Consider the following 23,089-nt stretch of genomic DNA (forward strand, 5'->3'; position numbering starts at 1 on the left):
CAAATGAAGCCCCAACAGAAAGAGAGGAAATAAAAATAAAAATAGTGATCGTATTACTCGGTCTTCCCCTTTGAAATCATCCCAGTGAATTGAGGTGAGCTCCTGTAGCAACTCCATATCCCAGAATAAACTGGTATAATCCAGTGGTGGAAATGTATCCTGCAAACTCTCAAATCCTGACATTTGACACAACATTTCGGGAGTAAATGAACAACAAGAAGCAGAACTTTCTACAACAGATGAAGAGTCTCTGTGTCCTGTATTCATCTGCAACTTCTTTTTTTCATGTTCAAACCTTCTTAACAGCATCTGTAGAGCAAAATGAGTGAGAACTACAAGAGAAAAACAAAGGTGCATCATCATTATCATCATGACCTCATTGAGAACATGAAAAGCACAAACCTGATACATCTCCTCCAACTGCTTAACAATTTGCAGATCATCACCATCATGACCCCATTTCTCCATTATAAATGGTGACATTGAAACAGCTGTAATTAATAAAGAAGAGAACATTTGAAGATATCCATTTACAAATAAACAAGTGTGCAATAAATCAGGCATGAACATAACTAACACTTCTACACCAGCAAACAGGTAGTACCAAAAACATCCATCATGTTATTTCAATATGTACACTCCTGAGTATACCTTGCAAACCCAATAGACGAATTACTCAAAACAAAGCCAACACTTTCTACATGGAGAGAAACCACAACAGAGATGCCAAATAATTTTAAACCAAAGAATTAAAGCTACATCATGATTGAGAGGGAAAAATATTTTACAGTACGAAGCCAAAAACAATTTTACACTTCCAAATTCATCATAGAACAAGAACAAACCATTCAGTATATATTGAGTCATATGTATCATTGTATTTGTCAATATAAGTTCAGATGATAAACAAAAGAGACAGTAACCCAATTGGACTAAATGGCCCATAAATATCATTGTCTCTATTATAATTCATATAGCATTCTCAGTTTCTCACACAAAAGAGGAACAAAATGTACAAAATCAGTCATACAAGGAAATAAATATACAAAACTCAATAAAGCAGGGAAAGGAAACCAGGTAGCCAACCATATACCTTCCATCACACCAAAGCGAAGATCTTGATCAAATGATGCAACAACATCAAGGAGATGTCCTGATTCTACAAAAATTAACAAAACATCAATTACAAAGGTTAGAACATTTCGCTAGAACTACTCCAGTTAAAGAACAATGAACCACTAAACCAGTTTTGATGTTCTCAAGATCAAGAGGGCTTGAATAACAAATAAAGAAACCAATAACCTACTGCAGTCATCAAATTATTCAAATACCGAAGATATCGCAATCAAGAGTATTTTTACAGCAATATTCCTACAGATATAGACAAAAAGTGAAATATTGCAAACCTTGATTAGCAGATGCTGTCTTTCGTGGCCAAAACCTTTCAACAAAGTTTAAAAGTTGTTGTTGTTTATCATGTAAAGCAGAGGAAGAGGGCAAAAACGGGTGACCACCATAAATCCACAGCAAGGATTTTTCCGGAAAAGAATACCCCTCCAAATTTTTGCTCTCCATCTATTGAATGTTATTAAAAAAAATTAATTGTCTAAAAAAAATACAGAAAATAATACATATATTTATCATGTTCTCTGCTTATCTTACCAGAAAATTCTCTACCATTTCTGGACAGATATTCATTAGTTTTCCAGCATCTTTCACCAAAGAATGCCAAGAAATTAGCAATAGATCAAACTTTGAAGAAATCAGGTGTTGCCAAAATAGCACATGATCCTCAATAAGGTTAGTGTAGGACTGTATGAAATAATCAAATGTTGAACACTCAATTAGCTTAGGACTTGAAGTAACAAGTTTATTAAGGAACTCATCTTCCAATACATGAAGAGATTTCAAAAGTGGAACAAAGCACCTAGCTCCATCAGTAAAACTATGCTCGCTCTCAGAATATTGCTGCTGCAAAGTTAACCTTAATGGATCAATGCAGCGAATGGCATTACAGATATAGTTAATTTGGCTATTCGATGCAACCAAATCAACTAAATCAAATGACAACATAGGAATTGACTGCAAACCAAAATCAAGTGGGTCACGCCATGCAATGTATTTCCAAATTGGATGCTCCATCATCTTCTTCATCAACTTAATAAAGTCATGGAAGAACTGACAGAAGGGCTGCAACTGAGAACCAAACCAATTAAACCAGAGCAGATAGTACTTAAAGTCATTTTCAGTTGCCTGCTCAAATGTCCAGCTGGCAGCAAAGGATAGCATTTTATTTGTCATCTCCAAGTCAATTTCAGTTTCCTTTTCATATTTTGCAAAAAAGACTTTGGAAGACTTTGGAAACATAATTTCTTGCAATGTCTTTATATCTACAAAATAATGGTTCCAACAGGCAAGAGAAGTTTGCGGAGAAGCTGTTGAGTACTTTTTCCGAGCATTTTGATATTGTTGTGCAGCAAACTGCCTACCAAGAAACTCCAGATACATGCAATCTTGTTTAGTGCACGCTTCTCTTGAGTAGCATGTATAATCCACTAACCTCAATGGCACTTGCCATCCACCGGGTAAACCTAAAGGAGAGTCTGGATAACAGCCATATCCACACAAATTACTTTCGGATAAAAAAGCTGTTTTTGCGAAATTTATTATTTTCTCTCCTTTAACATCACCAAATGAGGAGATATATGTGTGTTCCCAACTTATTTGCAGACTCCAAATGGGATGACAGCCATTCATAAGAAGTTGCTGAAAAAGATGAATCCAATGCGACAGCTCAAGATAGGTTATGCGAACATTAATCTCTGAACCTTCTTTCTTAGCATAAATGTGGGCTCTTGCCATGTAGTCAACGATTGGAGCAACAGGGATACCAGACAAAACAAGAAATCTCTTCACATCTTTGAGTTCTTCATTCTCACAGTTGTATCCACCTGTATCATTCAATGCCCAATAAGGCTGCATCATAAATATTTCAACACCCCTATTTCGCATTGCCCGAGAAACTTCACCGTAGTGGGGATTCACCGTGAGAAACAGGCGGAAATTTGGGTGTGGATGGACAACATAGGGGTTCCCATCAACAATTCCACGCTCATTGACCACAATTGAGCCACTAGGTTCCACCAAAGAGTTAATTCTATCAAGAACCTGAAAACCAAATAAAAAATGCAAAATACCTAATTAGATACATACATACTCAAAAATTTACTGGAATATGATTTCAGTTACATTAGCTAAAAATAATAACAAAACAGTCATCAAAACAAGGAAATATTACAATCAATACACTATAAATTTAAGCTTCTTGGGGATAAAACAAAATGTAGGAAGACTAAAGATGTGACATTTCACGAGGAACCAGTTGTATCTGACACACTTTCAGTATCTGTAGAAAAACAATCAGATCAAGGGAGAGAGAAAATCATACAGATTGACAAGCATTATATACCACACAAGTAAACAACAAAATCTATGCAGACATAATATCTTTAAAAAGCATGCATGATGCATTCAATAATGTCATTAATAATATCACTATTAAATATTGACATCACATACCGTAGGGTTGCATAGATTTGCATTGTCCAAGACAATCCATTCACCTCTCTCTATAGCCTTTATCAATAATCCAGTAACCCATTCAAACTTGGTAGAAATCAATCTTTTCTGATCATCTGCTTTCAGCTTCAAAATTGTCTTCAAGACCAAATCTAGATCCTTGGTTGAATAGGATACAGGAAGAGGATTCTTTTCTAAATTCAACTTAAGCTGTTCAATGATCTCAGCAAGCAAACTAAGAGAACAAACAACTTGCTTCCAGTTTTCGAAATAATTTGAAGCAGAAGCAGCCAAGCTGTCAAAGTTCAAGCTGGACAAGAAAGTAGTCCATCTCCTACATAAATCTCTGTGCCTAAAAATTAATTCCTTTGAAGCCTCCAATTGCAAATTGCTGTACTCATTAAAAAAGTGCCCAACTTGAACAACAATACAGTGAAAATTACGTAGGGCATCATATTGTTCAAAAGATCCAAGCAATTCAGAGATATCAGTTGCAGATGAAAGATTTATTTCATTAAGTACATTGCTTGTGAGATTAGCAAGTAATCTTATCAATGAAGTTTTCCCCGAGCTTAAGGGGCCAATCAAGATGCATAACCATTGGCGCTCTACACACTGAGCAATAGCTTCCAAACTTTGACAAATTTCCGGAAGTATAAGAAGCTTACTTTTGTTGGGCACAGATAACTGGACTTGACTCCTCTTAACAGTAGCATTCCCCACAATTAAATGACTTGAATCAAGCTTAACATGAGGATATGGATTTATAAACGGCATCACCCCAAATACCTCAGTGAAAAGCCTTAAAACTTCCTTGCGGTCAGCTGCAGAACGCATTCTCTGAATATAGACAATGTTCAAGAAAGAATATTCTCCCATCTGCTTGGGTGACCCTAAATTAAGGACAAGGAAATATTAAGATAAAAGATGAGAATGACCATCAGTGGGATAAAGAAACAAATCTATCACACAGGGAAACATAAGTATCAAAATGGTATTAAAGGAAAAAGAAATGTTGGACCTTCAATTACTTCACAAGATCGAAAAACATCACGCAGATTAAACTCCCATGGAAGACCATCCTTAGCAAACTTATGATGCAACATGGTCTCTTCATGCATCCTTTGATTGAATAATATTAACTTTGAGAGTAAAGGTGTGGGGATAGTTGGATATTTTGATTCACAAATTGACAGATAGTCATCCTCAACTAACTGGTCTACATATACCTGTCATCAAATACAAATTCAACTGATAAACTTGCAAATCAAGAACAAAAGAAAAAACTTATCCGACAACTCCAGTTTGGACAAGATGCGAGAAAATAGGACATACACAAGAAATAGAACATTAATACAAACCAGAGGTTAAATAGTATCCCTCTTTGTTTTACATGCTTCAAATTATATAGCTCGAGTAATCCAGCAGGAATTTTGAAATTTTAAGTCAGTTATGCTTGTTTGAGCCTTACCCTTCAAGCTCTAATTAAGATACTGCCAGCATACCTTGGTGAAACGATTTAGAAATGATCTTGGAAGGCTTTTCCGGCCACCACCTTGATGTGATGGATTTTGACAGGCAAAAACTCTAAACGATGGTGGACATTTATAAGTATTTCCTAGCTCTGGTATAAATACCTCAGCTCGGTGATCCAAAATAGCATTTAAACCCTGATTAAAAAAACTGTTAAAACCCATGAGAGAGAGAGAGAGAGAGAGAGAGAGAGAGAGACCATTAATTCCCAAAGAAGCATAGAAAAAGAAAAACAAAGAATGAACAGTTATGGTGGAAACAATGCACTACTATGGTTATAAATTGTGTTAAGAATGAAGAACAACGAGGTCCAAATAGATATTAAAACTGATCAGGAATTTACCTCTAAAACGGGTTGTGGAGCAAGATTAAGCTCGTCTAGCAAAACCCAACAGCCTTCCCTGAGGGCCTGCATCAACAAAAAAGATAAGAAGATAAATACACGTAACACGTCAAAGCTGGTGATGAATGTTAGATCATGTTAATTTTTATGGCAAAAAGTTTAACCTGCAATAGTATCCCATCGGACCAGGAAAACATCCTGCCTTCATCACTTTCCACTGGTAAATCGGATCCTAATAGATCCATCATATCAGTCTGCAGCAGAAAAGCACATCATCATCATCATAATACATAAGTGAAAATTATCCCATCACAGAAAACAGGAAGAACCATAGATCACAGTAAAGTAGGAACGCACAAAAAAAGACTAATTACTCACCTGTTCAGATAGGTTTATCCGTACCACTCTGTTCCCAGAACATTTCCCCAAAGCCATGATTAAACTTGTCTTACCAACACCAGGACTACCTTCCAGTAGAACTGCAAACCAGAAGTCAATTAAAACAGAAACATGCAATTGTTTGGATGACAAGATTCAGAAAGAAATTTTGGAAAATACAATGCAAATGAAAACTGATGCATTAGATACATAATTATTGTTCAGTTTTATGAATATTTTCAATTATTTTGTACTTTAATTATGAGTCCTACAATAGAATGATTTAGGAAATGATTTTGTAACTTAAAGGGTATTTAACCCTAGAAGTCCCACATCCGGAAGTCCTCAATAAGAACTTGTGTTTTGAAGGCTATCTATAGGGCCTTGGCTGTGATGTTGAAGTATTATCTTCTAAATATCAAAAGTCACTTTTTATCTTTAAGACCGACTCTCTTATTGAATCCCAGTGAAAGTGCCCAAGTTTAATAGTTTTTTTCCATGTTCTGTTTTGCTGTACTATTCCACATCAGTAACATACCATACTATTTCAACATCAGTAACATACCAGGCTTTGAAAGCTGCATCGCACGCAAAACTCTAAAGGCATTTTTGCGGGTAGTCGGTGCCTTGAAATCAAAATAGCCATCCTCACAATGGCCAGAACCTAGAAGCATAACCAAAAAGTCACAGAATAATCCAAAAAAAGCAATCTGATCGGTACTTGGTAGTACTGGGGGGAGGGAGGAGGGGGATTGGTAATGGTAAAAGACTACAAAAGGATAAAAAAGAATTCTTCAACATACTTCAAAAAAAAAAAAAAAACACATCTAATATATCTAAATAGTTTAACTCAATTTTGAAATAGCTCCTCAATAGTTTTAAACTTTTCTAATTCGACCAAGTCCCTTTTAAAAACTCCGTGAATAATTCTTGATGCTTGATATTAAGTTGTTCTTCTTTCTGAAAATTCTAAATAACAAAACTTTCAAACTAAAGGAACCAGGTCAGATAACATTTGTACAATATAGGGGGCTGACCATACAGACCTAATTGAAAATTTTTATACACTACAGAGACTCGATTACAAACTTTCAAACAACAGCAACCTTAATGAAAATTGAATGTAACTATAACAACATTTGAAGTAATTAAAGCTAGAAAACATAAGTGTCAGGCATTGCTATACAAACCATCTCAAATATGAGTTGAAGATAACTGAGCATTCGCAAACAGACACCAAATAAGACACAAGTAGAATGTTATTTACGGTGTTTGGGCTAGACTGTATACACCTATTACTTAATATATAACATAAATTTATAAGATTAATATAAGGGGATATGTAACATTATCTCTCTAAATGAAAAATTGTAGGTATTTGAACATGATTACCTTTCTTGATATAGAATGGATCGATGCCAAATAAAGCATCGATTTGAGAATTGTCAATATGCAAGATATTTGAAGTTGAGGCAAATTCACCCCATCCATAACTTTCCATTCTTGAAAGCTTCGAATGTAACAAATTGCCTTCATCAACCTGCAACAAAAATCCAATCATCATTTACAACTACTGAATCAGAATAATAATGATCCGAGACAATAGTAATATTGAGCAAAGCCTTGTCCCAAATATATCATAGTGCTGTAACATGTAGAATAATAACCCACGACATGAAAATAAAAGTTTTTATCTATCATGCCCCGCAACATGGAATCATTACGATCCATCAAAAGAAATCCAATATTTTTATTTTAGCAGATATTGAAATAAATCCTACTACATCACATGCAGAGGAAGAAGGAAAATTTCAGCATTTTTATTTTGGAATTTAAAAAGCTATTTTTTGAAAGAATCAATCAGCAGCATCTACAAACCGCACAGCAAACAGAAACAGATAAGCCACTAAGCAAGCAATCAATTGTGTAGAAGAAAACATACATGACAGACAGGAAAGAACACCAATGAAAATGGGTTAGCATCCTATCATTTAGGTGAAGACCAGTCTAACCAATCAAGAACTGGACATCAAAATGATTATGATTCATAAAATAATGCACAGCCAAACCAGTTCCAAGTGTCAAACCAAGCAAAATAAACCAAAGCACAGTTTGGACCAACCCAGTTCAAACACTTAAAATCTATAGATTAAAGCTCCTTATTTCACACATTTCACTAACTCTTACATGTATTTCATATCACTTCAAGTAGATTATCCTTATAACATCACTGGATTTGACCAGTTTTGATATATGAACATGAAGAACGAGTTCTGCGAGTTCAATGTTTGGTTAGGTGTTTGACAACATAGGTGTAAAGTGTAAACCTTCAGTAATGAGAATATGCCGAAAATTAAACAGATGTTAACACCAGCAAGAATAAGGAAAAGTAGTATGTACCAACGTACATCTGACTCTATAATAAATGTTAAAACTTCTACTGGGTATATTCTTCTAACTTGATCAGCCAAGTTACTAACAGCACTATTGCTTACTACAGACTTGCATCCTATATGTGCCTCACTGAGGAACGTAATTACATAAATATATCTTTAATATATCAAAACAAACAACCAATAACAAGATATTCCAAATGTTCTTTGATACTTTCACATTCAAATTGCTCAAACAATGATAATTTATTGGGAAAATCCTCCATGTTATATCACTTGATTATAGGAATTTTAAGTTTTGACTTTCAATAAAGATTGATAAAATCACGTGACCAATTCCAATACTGATGTGCAAGGAAATGGACAAGAGGTAATCAGGTAGTGTATAGCAGATGAGCACGGAAACAGGGTAGATATAGTTTCAACAGAAAACGTAGAGGGAGGAACATACTCTCAGCTTTTGCAGAAGAAAAGATAGACATCTCTCCCTTAGCTCTTTAGAATACCTTTCTGAAATTCCAGTGCCTGGCAAAAAATGAGCAACTGTTAATAGAGAGAAAAAAAGAGGACAATAAAGCGTCTCAATTCATAAAGGCATGAATGCATGTAATATGTCATGTTACTGTATACATGAGTTGTGGAACGAGTATGTTATATAGTCCACCCAATCTTGTTGATGCTTATTCTTGTAACATTCGAAGCATTTCAGGCATATGCAAGCTAGTGAAAACTAGATATTTTATTCAATCTTTAGTACCCGAGCTAGTTACGGTTAGATGCAGCTATTTGGATTTGTTGGTGAATAATAAAACCTTAACAGTCAACAATTTCCATCACCACCACACTAACCATAACTGATGAAGAATTCTTTTGGGGGAAAAGAGATCATTCTTAAAAAATAAAGAAATAGAATGAGAGTAGAACTAACATCAAAATTGAAATTTAACTGATTCTAATATGGCAAATAAATAAACAGAAATTCAACATTCAGATGAACAGAATCAAAAGCAAAGAAGAAAACCAACTTCTCAACAGTAAACGACTCAAATATATAACAGCATCCATGGATCAGCATTGCATTAAAACCAAAAGGAACTTCATTTATACAGATAAGAACATATTAGAAGATTAAAACGAGACCAAAATAAAAAAAAGAATAACCCCTCAAGCCTTGTCATACTAGATGGAATTTCTAAAAGGATAAAAGTCAAACGACACCAGAGACATATTAAAAGAAAAGCAGCACCACAAAAATATTCAATATGGCAATAATATATTTGAATGAGAAATCAAAGATGAAGGCATAAAATAAGTGGCAAGCTATACCTAGACTTAATCCATCAAGCAAAACAAGAAAGATTCCATGAAGAAGTGCATATTTAGGACCTAAGGTTTCTTCCATTACATCCAAAAAGTCAACCCAAGAAATGAGATCTCTCACAGTAAGCCTTCTGCTAGGATGTATTTGGTTGAACCACTGAAAAGAAAAGTTATGTAATGAATACAAGCTAAATAACACTATATATAGGTCTGATCTGATGGAATTGATAGGAGAAAAAAAAAAGGCATAAACACCATTAACAAAATTAACTGCATATATCAAGATAATATACCTCAAAAAAACTTATCATAGCATTAACAACTTCCAGGAGCCTTTCACGATAATCTTCCTTTATGTTTCCCGCATTTTTAAGCTTGGAAATTCTGTAAATAAATCAAATAAACCAAATATTAAATATCTGCATATCTAAATTTGTATCCTGTAACAGTAAAGGCTTAGAGAGGTACCTTCTCAGCGCAATGCCTTCAAGCTCATTTAGATCGCTAACAGGAGGAACCCATATCTCTGTGAAGCGATTGCGCAGAGCCGGAGATAATTCCTTCTTTCCAACATCACCACCGGGGTTCATTGTAGCAAGAACAAAGAAATTTGAATGTGCAGTTACTTTCTCCATATTAGACCCTCCTTTTTCAGCTAAAGACTGCAGCAAAGAAACAAACACCCAGAAACCAAAGATAGTGAAAATCAAATCAAACAAATTATTGATGACAAGATCATATGCATATAAAAACATCTTCCACCAGCAACCAATGCCATAGAAAATATGTAATTGTGTTTATTGCTTGTATTGGGAATTTTTCTCTTCATGCTCAACAGCATTGTCTTTTAAAAGAGCATTCCTAGAAGATATCCGGACTTAATGAGACCCCACTCATTATCATTATCACACATTTAAATACCTTTTCCATTTTTTTTCAGTCATTAGGGCATAATTAAGGAGGTAATTTACCCCCTTTCAAAAAATTTCTGTTTGTTATTTCTTCAAAACTGTTCTTTTGGCAGCCAAAAAGAGTTAATAACCCCTCAATTAGTCCTAAGAAGATGTAAGGCTTAGCCTCTTCATTTCACAAAATACTTCTTGAGTGGGCAGCAAGCAGCAACCGACATTTCTTTACATACAAGAAGAAACTCTATGAAGAGAAAAGAATATGCAAAAGAGGAAGAGACATCCTTAGCAAAAGAAAAACAAAAACATTCCATTACTTGACCACCATAGGAAACCATGAAAATAATCATAACTTGAATAGAATAGGACAACCCACATGTCATATAATTTCAGAAACATTAAAGGTGTGTTTGGTTTGCGTTTTAATTTTCAGTATTTTCTGCTATCAGGACTTTGCAAAGGAAAAAGAGAAAACAGTGAAAACAATAAAATCCTGTTTTCTGTTTTTCCCTCCTATTTTATCTTTTATCTTCACAAAATTCTAAAAATAAAAAATACTGAAAATGAAAACACAAACGAAACACACCTAATTTTCTTTGCAGGGAACAGAAAAACAGTGATCAGCGATCCTATATAAAGAAAAAGGTGGTGCTACTTGATACATCATGAGTCTAAAAGGAAGTTAAAAACAGAATGTCAGTATGAGTTAACTTACCAGCGTCCTTTCTGGCTCCAACACACTATTCAATCTCTCAAGTACACTATCATCAGCCAAAGATATCTCATCAACAAGAAAGAGATCACCCCCTCTCATTGCTTTTACAAGGGGACCATCCTGCCATTCAAATATGCTCTGCCACTTCTTGTGCAAGACATCGAGCTCAAACTTTAACTGCTCAAAAGCACAAAGATCTTCCCTGCTGACATCAGGAATTTGAATTTGACCTTCTTTATATTTCCTTATCATGCCATTAAGCAGATCAAGGGTTGAGGCAGCTTGCTCTATGTCAGAAGAAACTAACTATAGAAGAGAACAAGAAATCAGGATTTATGCTACAAATGACTTGGATTAAGAAAAATGGGTACAGAAAATAAAACTATTGCAGAAAACAATGTGAATACAGCAAAACTAGGTCTCAGGTCTCTTACTACATGATTAAAACAGAACTTTGAAATTTATCATCTGAGCCAAGTGGTTAACAATAACAGAAAAATAGCACTCACTGGCTCTTCAGGAAAGTATCTAAATCCCTCTAGCTTCTTCAGTTGTTCAACAATCTCTTTATAGTTAGAAATCAGTCTAGATCTCTCTCTTAGAGGACGGAACCCCTGGAAGACATCATTCTAGTTAGCACCGCAGCTATTAATAGTATTTGAGCTCAAGCCTAAAAACTAAATAAATTGAAGGGGGAAAGATATGTACCCCAATGAAGTCAGATGTTTCTGTATGCTTATGACAGTTCAAAATATGTAACTTCAACTGCAAATAGGCACTTAGTAACTGACATACAGTAGTCTTCCCTCCACCCGTTTCACCAACAAGCAATACAGGTTCACGTAATTGAAAGCAGCGCTCCACAAGGAAGAACAACTTCTGCATGCTTTTGGTCAAGAATACACTGCACATGGAAAAAACCTCAGCAAGTAATAGTGAAGCTATGATTTAGGATCAGCGGGTAAAAGGAGCAATAAGCCCATAGAGCCATACCTATGAAGAATCTCCGAACCTCCTTTCACAACATCCAAATTGGAATAATTGTTGCCTCCAGGAGGTATCTGATATAGAGTAACATTAGCAACACATTAATTATTAGCATTTTTGCGGGAGGGGGAAGGGGGGAGGGAGGGAGGGTGGGGGAGAGACATATTTCCAAAACTGTAATCCTGTTATTATAGTTCAGATACTGATGCTGTGCTTTAATACACACAGCAAGCTAACCCTAAGGTGTAGAACAGACTTTCTACCATAAGTCCATAACTTAATTAGGACAGCTGTCAGGGGGCACTGCAGTTTATATACTAATCTCTATTCTCCTTAGATATCTTACTAGCTTACTCTATTATTAATGCTATGCCATTTCAAGTCTATTAAACAAGTTTTGCACACACAAGATGTTGACGGAAATCCTGAAAGAATAATTTTATTAAAGACCATATCTCTACACAGAAAAGCAGAAGTTAAAAATCATGCATAATTAATCCAATATAGTCAAACCTATGATACATTATTAAACAAACAAGAATAAGCATGATAACAGAAAGTGAAGCTAAAAAATATAGCCAAATGGATGAGTCTCCCACTTAAGAGATTCTCCAGAGGGTAGATATGGGAAATCTTATCACTACAAGATGCTACCAGGAATCCATGACCTCAAGGTAACAATACAGCAACCTTATCCTTGCACTAAGGCTCACCATCCTATCCCTTTGGTTTGTAACAACACAAATTACTTATCAAACAACAACAACAAAACCTTGTCCCACTCAACCAAGACAAAAATCGAATGACTAAGTTCACAGTGCTGAATCCAGGAAACTATATAGGGTGACTTTTATTCAGTATTTTTTATTTAAAGTACATGATGACTACACAAAGATACTGCAATTAGAAAGTATACATAGAAAAGGTAAATCAAATATAAACTTTTTATGTTTTCTATGTATTAAATAGATTGGAAAAATTGAAACTTCCCAGTTTTATCCTCTCAACCTATAACTTAGGGCACCTTTAGTTAAGTTTTATATTATGCGAAATCAGATGCAACACAAGTTAACAGCGCAGGAAAAATACCTGATCGTACAAATTATTTATATTCAGTTTAACCCCTAGATGCTTTTCTAGAACTTCTCGAACAACAGACTTCTCATCCTCATCCCGTAGCCTTTCAGCCAAAAGATAATAACCATCTTTGGCCAAATCGTCAGTAGACACACAAAATTTCCTGTAACGATCAGCCCAACGGAACAAGTCCCGAGGAGTAACGAATCCATGACGAACAGCAAACTGTTTGTAGTCTTTTTTACTAGAACCCTGTGTCTGAAGCCCATGCATGACCCCAACCATTTTTTTTGCACGACTATCAGGAATTTTACACTTGTTTGCCACAATTGTACTCAGCTCATCATCAGGAATTTCACCAACATGAATCTCTACAAAACGATTACGAAATGCACGGGACAAAATTTTACGCCCATTATAAGATGGTGGATTTTGAGTGGCAAAAAGCATAAAGTCTGGATGTGCTTTAATTGTTACTTGCAGTTCAGGAACAAAAAGCTCTCTGTTATCATCAAGCAATCGGTTCAATGCCTCCAGCACATCAGATGGAGCCAGGTTAAGCTCATCCAATACAATCCAGTAACCATTTCTTACAGCTTTAACCAAAACACCTTCATTAAAAACAAGCTTTCCACTAGTGTCAGTTATATAAGAACCTAGATAATCTTGCAAATCAGTGTGTTCATGATTATTTATTCTTACAAACTCATGACCAGTTAATGCAGCAAGATACCGAACAAGGCTAGTTTTTCCACTAGATGTGGGACCCTGTAAGAGGACGGGATATCTCTTTATGAGAACAGCACGATCCAAATTCCGAAGATGCTCCTTGACACTCTTGGTTAAAATATAGTCACTTTCAGATTTGAAGGTTAAATAGGTGTCATCGGGAGGTATATGCCCTCCTAAAAGTAGAGAAGATATCTTTTGCCTCATTATTTCAGTACTGCGTACATCCAACAATGTGAGGAAAAACATACTAAAGCCATCGTATAATGCCTTTTGAAATCCAAATCTTCTCTCTGCTATCCTTGTATATTCTAGAGCACGATAAAGAGACCTTAAACTGAATTGAGGGCTCTGATCAGCACCATCCAGCAACCTCTCTTCAGAATCTTTCTTTGCTGATTTATAGAAACTTACAATTTTATTTACCAGCTTTTGACCCTTATTGCCAATAGAGATGTACTGACTAACAAATAGACTCAAATCATCATCATCCAAAACATCATCAACAAAATACTCTGTAAATCTACTTCTCAAAGACCTTGGCAAATCCCGCTTCCCAATATCTGTTGCTGGATTCATGCAAGCAAATATACGGAACTTTGGATGACGATTTACATAATCAACATCACCTCGTTCAGCTAAACACAAAGCCCCATTTTCCCCTTCTAGAACACCAATAATTCTCTGCAAGGTCTCCGGAGGTGCCAAATTCAACTCATCAAGTAGAATCCATTCACCATTTCTAAGAGCAGTTACAAAACTTCCTTCCACAAAAGAAAACATCATCCCTGAAGACGAATTACTTTCGCAGACTCTGTCAAGTTTTGTAGAAAATCTCTCCCAAGCTTGAATTTGTTCTTCATTTAGTTTTTTACGCTTTTCTGAAGGTGCAGTTATTCGAAGCTGAACTGACTTCGAAACGCTCCGAATTCCTTTGAGCAGCATTTCCCAATTCTTATCAATTAAAAAAACCTCTAGACGACTAAGCAAGTCCTTATTGCTCTGCATAAAAGCAACCAATTAAAACCATTGACAAAAGGAATAGATAAAACAAATTAAGGGGAGAAAAAAGTATTACATACCTTTTTAGAGAATGTCCTGGAAAATAAATCCACAAACTCGTTATACAGAGGGAAATATACAAACTGTGCGTCAACAGGCTTAAAACCCCCAAGCAAGTCCGCAACATCACTTTGCTGACTCATGTTCTGGAGAGAAACCCCATCATGAGTAACTAAAAAGCACTTGAAATAAAATTGAAACAATAGAAAGTAATATAGAAATAACTAACACACCAGAACAGTAAGCTTCTGACCAAGCCTTACAGCCAAATTCTGAACAAGTGTAGTCTTCCCTGTACCAGTTTCTCCAACTAGGAGTACAGGCTCATTATGCTTGACAGAGCACGCTATGCGCTCTAATGCATGCAGCGAACTCCGGATCTCTACCAAAGGTCTTATATTCTCACGTAACTGCATAAGAACATTAAAACCATGTTAATGGAGTCATGAGATCTATGAATTAAAACTGTATCACCCATAAATTCCAAATTGAAAATTGACTATACTGACAGGTTTTTTAGTGTATTGGAGAGAAACTCGGCCTATGCTTAAATCTGTGACAGAATCCTGCATTTCAGAATCAGAAATAATAAGATGAAGCGGAACAACAACTTCTTTATGGCATAGATAATGCACTAAATAACACCTGAATTATAGGTTTGTCATGGGGATACAAGGTCTCAGCAGCAGAAACTGGTACCCTCCACAACTTTGCTATTTCTTTCATTATAGACAACCGGTTTTTAACTGAGGTTGAATATGTCGCAAAAACATCAACAGCCTGACATACAAGACAATAGCCACACATCAAGTCATTCTACCATTTGGATAAAAAGAGAAAGGGGAAGAAACAGACACAAAAACTCAAACCTCTCTATATACACAATAAAGTTGGTATTCCGATAAGCTACTGTCAAAGCAAAAACCTAAACCTACAATCCTGTTGCACCATTTAAGGAGATCCCTGCCATGGAAAACCAAAAGCAACAAAAAGAACATGTTGAAACAAGCATGGGAAGAATTTGATTAATTTAAAAAAAAACAAAAAAACAAAAAACAAAAACAAAACAAAGAAAAGATATAACAAGCACATGAAGAATTTGATTACTACCTTAATGAGAATCTTTTGTCACCATCACCAGAAGCAGAAGTTCCAGCGTGAAAGCCAGCAATTAACTGGGAAAAAGAGTTAACTCTTTCGAAGGTTTCTGTCAAAATTAAGCATGTTTATGTTTCACATTGAGAAAATAAAGAATGAGTCTGTATTAACCATGTTAAAAGTTACTACTAACCAGTTACAGATGTTGAAATTAATCCACATAAAATATGAAAATGTATTTAAACAATATAATATTACTACCTGTAATTTTGTCAACTTGGAGCTCCAAAGAGGGATATTTCAGTTTGACTATCTCTCGCAGATCTTCATTATCTGGTGGCCTAATCATCACTCTTCTCCAAAGCACACTAAGTTGACCTACAAGTACAGAAATTGAAGTTTCAAGCTCATACTTCCAGAAAGAAGAGAAAATAATTTCATCAAACAACAGAACCCAGCTTTCTACTAGATTAGGTTGAATTCACATAACATAAATCATTAGGACTAACCAAAGAGCTTAAAATTGAGAGTTTATCCAGTAAAATGGAAATTATAGCAGAAATATGACTGCCAAAGAGTGGCATGGCTACAGTTTTCTAGATTTATTTGGAAGACATTTAAGGGGAGGAGTGGAATGGCTTGGAAGGCCAACATTTCCTTAGCATGTCGCTCAGCCTTTTTTACTCTGACAAAAAAAAAGATCAATTTATTTTGTGTGCTTTTTGTGGGGTGAGGGGTTACTTTAATTTCTCTTTCCTTCCATCATTAAGATTTCTAAACATCCAGACAAGGGAATAGCCTGCTTTACTTAACCCCAATCCTGGTCTTTCATTTTCCAATTCATTATTAACCACTATACCACCATCATCATCATCATCAATAAAACTTGGGATAACTTTCGGCTTTGTCACCAATATTTAGGGGATATTTCAATTTCCAATCTTTATGTGAAATCTTTTACCCCAACCTTTTCAACATGATTTAATTTTGTCACTGCAAATATTCAAATCATAAGCAGACAAAACATAATGTTGGTGAAGATGCACTCACTATCTATTTGAAACAGATGATATTGTTTACCATTATGTTCTCATATTTTTGTAAAAATTGCTCTATGAATACTAGAAATCAGCCACCAAGTGTGTATATTTATAAGTGTTTCATATATTTTTCTAGCAAAATAATCAAAATTTTCACAATAATCAAAATTTTCACAACAGAACTTGATTATATTGTATATAAAATTTGATTATATATATGAATGCAAAACAATTCCATTCCATATTCCTATATGGGTGGCTAATTTCTTGTGAGCATTTAGTATCGTATCTTTCTAGGGTATGAGAGTGTTTCTCTTTAATTTAAACATTCTTAGAACTCAATTAATCTTTTCCGTTTTAAGACCTAAACACAAGCCTTTTCTTGAAGAATTGAATAAAAGCAATCCAAAATGGTGGTGTTTGGGCATCATTAACATCAGAATTTAACCTTAATTTTTCTTTTTTTTGTTAATATGTTGGAGTTTATTCACCGAAAAGGCAAAAATACAAAATTTTGAAAATGTTAGGTGGAAAAGAAAAGGTTAGGGGTAAAATTGAAATCATGCCTAAATATTCGGAACAAAAAACATATGTTACCCTACTGGAAACAAAGTTGACTAAATAGAAACTAACTAGGTTTTATCCAATATTGCTTATTGGGAGGATCCCTACTAAATCACAATTTACAAGCTATTATGGCCATACCATCATCCCGGGATAGACATTTTTAACAGAGAGGTACAATTTTAGCCATCCAAATTCAATAACTATTTATGAGATATTTATTGTTTATTACATAAGATACTTTAAAAAGAATAAAGGAAAAACAAAAGGGTAGAGAGAAACCTGCATTGTCGAAATTTGAAACGGAAACAGTTGAAAACATTCGAAAACTTTCTGCCACCCTTATTACCTGCAAATATTTTATGCTTCAACAATTAATTACCACCACAGCAGAACACAGTGCAACAACAACAACAACAACAATCTCTTTACAAAAGATGATGCATATATGATCTTTTGGTAACCAGGGTATGTAGAAGATACTAAGGGATTTTATCAGTCTGTTCTCATTATTTTCTTTTTTACTTCCACAGAAAAGAGATACAAGAGTTCATTGCCAAATTGTGTCTTTAGGCAGCAGTTTAGTGTACTTGAACAACCTCTATTTGAAAAGAACATGAGAGCAGGATTATCAACATAACTTTCCTTACTAAGAGAGGCAAAATTGAGGGGAAATTGTTGAAATGTAGCAGACATGCAACTTTAGAGAAGCAGAAAAAATGCACCAAAACTGAACTCTGTGAGCACTAATATACTTATAACACAACCAGCATATGAATCCAATAACTTCATTCAAGAAAAAGTCGCAATGTAGATAAATCACCTCTCCGTGTCCTGTCATAAACGAAGCAGCCCCTTCCAATAAAGGCATTAAAATGGCTTGTACATCAGATGGTGCTCTGTCGATGTCCTCAAAAACAATCCAACGACCACTCTGCACAGCCTGTAATGTCGACAATCCACACAAATAGGACAAGAAACCCCCTCATGATACTTTCTAGCATAGATATCAAAACATCTGAATCGGCTTGTTGATTAATAACTATAAGATAGCAATAGTCAACATACCTGAGTTAGTGACCCAGGTTGCCATCTGAATTCCCCAGGCCTATCTGCGCATACATAACTTCCAACCAATGTTCTACCATCAATTTGATCATCCATCTGGATAGATAGAACTGCAAAAGAGAATAAGAGCATAAACAATTAATAATGTGAAAATGTATTATCATAGAATAAAATCAAGAATGATCAGAAAATAACAAAGATGCAAAAATATTTAAGGTAAAATATTTGAAAACTAGTAAACTAAGCAAGCACATATCAGGTGCATAGCAGATGCTTTTCCAGACAGGACATCAATTCAGCTTACTTCCAGATGTTCTAGTCTAATAAGTAAATCTGAGTGGTCATAGAAGTTTATTCTATGAATTGAGGATTGAAACCCAACATAGTTGCACCATCAAGCTATAACATCTACGTAGAGCCAAACTTAGTTACCATAGTCCCAAAAAAAAACATGCAATGATAATCTACATCAGAACCACATGGAACTGGGGATCTGAACCAAATTAAAAACAGAGGGACCAAACATACCTCTGTTTCCACTATCCTGAGCTAGCTTGGCAATAAAAGCAGATTTCCCAGAGCCAGAGGGGCCATATAAAAGAACAGGCCACTTCTGACTAACTGCCAATAGAATTCTTTCATAGCTTTTCTTCAACGATGAGGTCAATATGAATGTATTACTTCCTGATATGCCAGCCCTAAAATAACACAATTACAAATATGATTCAAAAGGTAAACTGTTTTCCAAATAAAATACAGGGGCACACATCAAGTACTCATCAACATCGAGAAGCAACAACAGATAAACCAAGGGAAAGCAAGAGAGGTGCAGTTTATGAAATTTCAAGCACAATTAAAAGCAGAATAAATGGTATTCAACCTACAATGCAAAATCAAAATTATAAATGGCAGAATAAATGCAAGTGTTTGAATTTAGAGTAAAAATGAGCTAATACCCTTTAACCACACGTTGACTCTTAAAAGGTGGCGGCAACTCATGACGCTTTGGTGAGCTAACAGACAGAGAGTTAAAGCCGAAAGATTGTGAACAGGACTCTCCATTAAAATCTGTGCTTTTGTTGGGAGAAACAGACACAGAATCTGGAACTGGCTCAATATACCAGCTAGCTTTCTCTAGTGATGTATCGTGACAGAACTCTTCCCACCTGAACGTAACAAGTTGTATTATATAAAACATTCACAACTCTAAGTACAACAGGCAGCAAAACACTTACCGTAATAGGCACGCAAATGCTTCCTCAGCTCCAACACTCAAGCTTTCTGTAGCTTTATAACCCAATTTGAGCAAAACTCCTAATATTTGTACTGCACACCATGTAAGGTCCGGGCTTTTAGTCTCTTTTTTAAGACTCAAAAAATAAGACCAGTCCCAACACTTTGAGAAAAAATCAGGTTCCACTAGGAGGAGGCGGTATGATATTCGGTAAACACACAATGCATGGATCTCAACCTAGGAAAACAGAAAAGGTCATTATTATGAATACAAAAGCTTAAAAAATAATATTATCATTAATATTAGGACATCAAAATAGGGGACTCATGCCAAGTCATTACTCATTACAAGAATGGGACAGTAGCACTGACCTTAACTTGTTTCCCTAAAAGTCTCTGAAATGGAGGAGGAGCAAAATCAAAATACCTTAATATGGAACTGTATCAAATAGAATAACACCAACCAGAGAAAGTTAGAACCGTACAATGGCCACATATCTACAAGGCTTCAATTAGAAACCAAGATTATCAATTATAAATAGGGGCCACCTGTGTTGTAGACAAAGTAATAGATGATGAGATAATACTAGTATACTACAACTTAGAGCACACCACTGTATGGATTCTCATCTATCCATGTTAAGAACCACCAGCAAAATTTGAATTACATCTCCAAATATAAACTTCAATCTACTATATACTATATTTTACAGGAAAGAAGGAAATCACCAACCTCAGTAAAAAAGGAAACATGTCAAAAGCACGACAGAAGGCCAAACAAGCATGCTCATGGAGATCTAAACCCCTTTTTCGTTTACTATAAAACTCTATGACATCAACAACTTCATCCAAAACTTCATTTTCCAGAACAGTATCCTCAGCATTAGAACTCAAATTCGGTACAAGACGAAGCAAGGCAATAGCTTTATCTACAAAATTTCGAGCAATTGGACGGAAACACCCCATCAAAGGAATTGTATAATTGGGGTGAAGAAACACCCCCACCAACATATCAACTACTTCATCTTCTGTGATCAACTGTCCCTACAAAAGAAAATACGAAAAAAAAAATAATTTTAACAAAAAAAAAGGCTATCTAGAGAAAATCAAGTAACAACAGCATTAGCAACTAATAACAACAATTCAATTAAAACTGTTCTTACTTGAACCGAATCACAAAGCCATACCTTCTGTGCTAAAGAATCAAACTTCGGAAGTGATTCAAGTTTAGGGCATCTATCAAGAAACCTCTGAAGCGAAGCTTGCACACTAAAGCTACCATCTAATGCCATTAAACCCTGAAAAGAAAACTTTGCACCACACGTAACAGGGTAAACACAGAAAAACAGAAAGAAAGTTATAATTTATATATATAAGTAAAAATTGAAAATTAGTTTAAATGATGAGAGGGGGAAAATTGTGTGAGTGGAGAGGAGGAGATGCCGCTGCTACGCCGAAGGGGAGACTCTGTTGTGTGCTGTGTGTGAAAGAAAGGGTTCAAAGCTTCAACGAAACTGCTTAAACCCTTGTTTGTGACAACACACTGCCTTAAACCCTAATAAGTATTTGTTTCCCCTTTGTGACTGTAGTTAAAACTTAAAAGGGTATTTTCACCAATGCCCCGGGAAAAGCATTATTTACATAAAAGCATACCTCCAAAGAGTCCACGTTACAAAATACTCTTGGAACATTAAAGCGACAAAAACGTCTAAAAAGATTTTTAATTGGGAGAAAATAATCAAATTTTATATACGGGATTTAGCCAAAAGTTGTTTTAAGAAGTAAGAACACATCTTAAAAATATAATAATATAAACTTTTTTATATTTTTATTATATTTAATGAATAAAAATATAGAAAAAATAATTTTAGTTTCTAATCAAATATTTTTTATAATAATTTTCAAATATATCTTTTATGATATTTTTTAATTTGACAAAATTAAAGATTAATCAGTTGCAGATCAAAATTTTATTTAAAATATTTGTCACTAGCTAATTGTTGTATAATTTAAATTTAATACTTATTTAAGTGCAGATAAATAAACTAATTATTAAACTAAACTAACATAATTAAAAAACAATTCTTTTGGTATAGTACATCTGGAGACAGCCCATGAACCATGTTTTGGGCCTTTAGAGGCCTAAATCTAAAGAATAGGCTCGTGAAGTTTTAGAATATGGTTGGTTTGTATTTTTATTTTTTATTTTTAGGTAGGAGTGTGCATGGTTCGATCCGGTCTGAAGATCCGACCCGACTCTGAATATTTTAAGGGTTAATTTGATGTATTTCACCGGGTCTAGGGTCGGGTAAGGGTCTCAAAAATAGACCCGGTCATTATTTTGGGTCGAGTCCGGGCCATAGCTCGGGTCATCCGAATTCGGCCCGGTGTCCCGGTCATCATACACAATTAATATTTTGTGTTATTAGTGATGGATGATGGCTATTCTTATGTGGAATTTAAGTATTGTAAATCTTAATATTTTGTGTTATTAGTTATTATAAGATTATAAGTTAATGTTTTATGTTTAAAATGCATAAGATTTTAGACTAATGTATAATATTGTGTTATTTGTATTGATTTAAATATTTAGTGTTATTAGACAATATTAATATTAATTATGATTATGCTTTAATTTCAGAGAAGACTTGGTTCTTGTTATATTTTTTTAAGTGAATTTTACCATGTCAAATAATGGTTGGTGTCTTGAAAATTTGGATATTTTCACATCTCTTCTCTTTATATATAATAGGAGAGCACTTCAGGGTTATTTACTCGACAAGTGGAGCTGCCAATTAACAACAAATGTCACACTCCAATGTTTGACAAGTGGCAATTATAAAAGAAAGCTTAAAAAAATCATTTCTATTATTATCCAATAGATTATTACACATTACATATTGTGCAAAAGGGGTCTGAGTTCAATAGACTATTACACTTTACAATGTTGTTGTACTCGAATCTTTCTTTTTTTATTTGACATTTTAAATTGTTTATTCTAATTTTTAACCTTCCCTTTAAATACTCTGTCTCTCCATCTTCTTTAGCCATCTTTAAAATAC

The 23,089-nt window shown here is 34.8% G+C and overlaps 1 protein-coding gene across 1 annotated transcript in view; it reads right to left on the reverse strand.

Annotated features, from left to right (window-relative positions):
- LOC107644307 (midasin-like protein) overlaps positions 1-21,587 on the reverse strand; it is a 43,147-nt gene extending 21,560 nt beyond the window's left edge. The window contains exons 1-38 of the mRNA XM_016348146.3: positions 21,215-21,587; positions 20,761-21,071; positions 20,400-20,466; positions 20,030-20,265; positions 19,751-19,960; positions 19,323-19,492; positions 18,795-18,904; positions 18,550-18,669; positions 18,009-18,075; positions 16,384-16,500; positions 16,135-16,231; positions 15,894-15,987; positions 15,670-15,804; positions 15,534-15,590; positions 15,258-15,434; positions 15,045-15,170; positions 13,246-14,964; positions 12,163-12,230; positions 11,878-12,073; positions 11,679-11,783; positions 11,170-11,475; positions 10,015-10,208; positions 9,840-9,930; positions 9,553-9,703; positions 8,678-8,751; positions 7,226-7,373; positions 6,399-6,497; positions 5,834-5,934; positions 5,620-5,709; positions 5,456-5,521; positions 5,085-5,249; positions 4,601-4,808; positions 3,580-4,472; positions 1,663-3,168; positions 1,407-1,575; positions 1,094-1,159; positions 403-491; positions 58-309 (exon numbers count right to left, since the gene is read on the reverse strand). Coding sequence (XP_016203632.1) covers positions 58-309; positions 403-491; positions 1,094-1,159; positions 1,407-1,575; positions 1,663-3,168; positions 3,580-4,472; positions 4,601-4,808; positions 5,085-5,249; positions 5,456-5,521; positions 5,620-5,709; positions 5,834-5,934; positions 6,399-6,497; positions 7,226-7,373; positions 8,678-8,751; positions 9,553-9,703; positions 9,840-9,930; positions 10,015-10,208; positions 11,170-11,475; positions 11,679-11,783; positions 11,878-12,073; positions 12,163-12,230; positions 13,246-14,964; positions 15,045-15,170; positions 15,258-15,434; positions 15,534-15,590; positions 15,670-15,804; positions 15,894-15,987; positions 16,135-16,231; positions 16,384-16,500; positions 18,009-18,075; positions 18,550-18,669; positions 18,795-18,904; positions 19,323-19,492; positions 19,751-19,960; positions 20,030-20,265; positions 20,400-20,466; positions 20,761-21,071; positions 21,215-21,319 — 8,955 coding nt within the window. The 5' untranslated portion in view covers positions 21,320-21,587. The remainder of the gene's footprint in view (positions 1-57; positions 310-402; positions 492-1,093; positions 1,160-1,406; positions 1,576-1,662; positions 3,169-3,579; positions 4,473-4,600; positions 4,809-5,084; positions 5,250-5,455; positions 5,522-5,619; positions 5,710-5,833; positions 5,935-6,398; positions 6,498-7,225; positions 7,374-8,677; positions 8,752-9,552; positions 9,704-9,839; positions 9,931-10,014; positions 10,209-11,169; positions 11,476-11,678; positions 11,784-11,877; positions 12,074-12,162; positions 12,231-13,245; positions 14,965-15,044; positions 15,171-15,257; positions 15,435-15,533; positions 15,591-15,669; positions 15,805-15,893; positions 15,988-16,134; positions 16,232-16,383; positions 16,501-18,008; positions 18,076-18,549; positions 18,670-18,794; positions 18,905-19,322; positions 19,493-19,750; positions 19,961-20,029; positions 20,266-20,399; positions 20,467-20,760; positions 21,072-21,214) is intronic.
- Between the last annotated feature and the right edge of the window lie 1,502 nt (positions 21,588-23,089).

Source organism: Arachis ipaensis, chromosome B5 (genome assembly GCF_059453495.1).
Source record: "Arachis ipaensis isolate K30076 ecotype BB chromosome B5, ASM5945349v1, whole genome shotgun sequence".
Classification (NCBI taxonomy): Eukaryota; Viridiplantae; Streptophyta; class Magnoliopsida; order Fabales; family Fabaceae; genus Arachis; species Arachis ipaensis.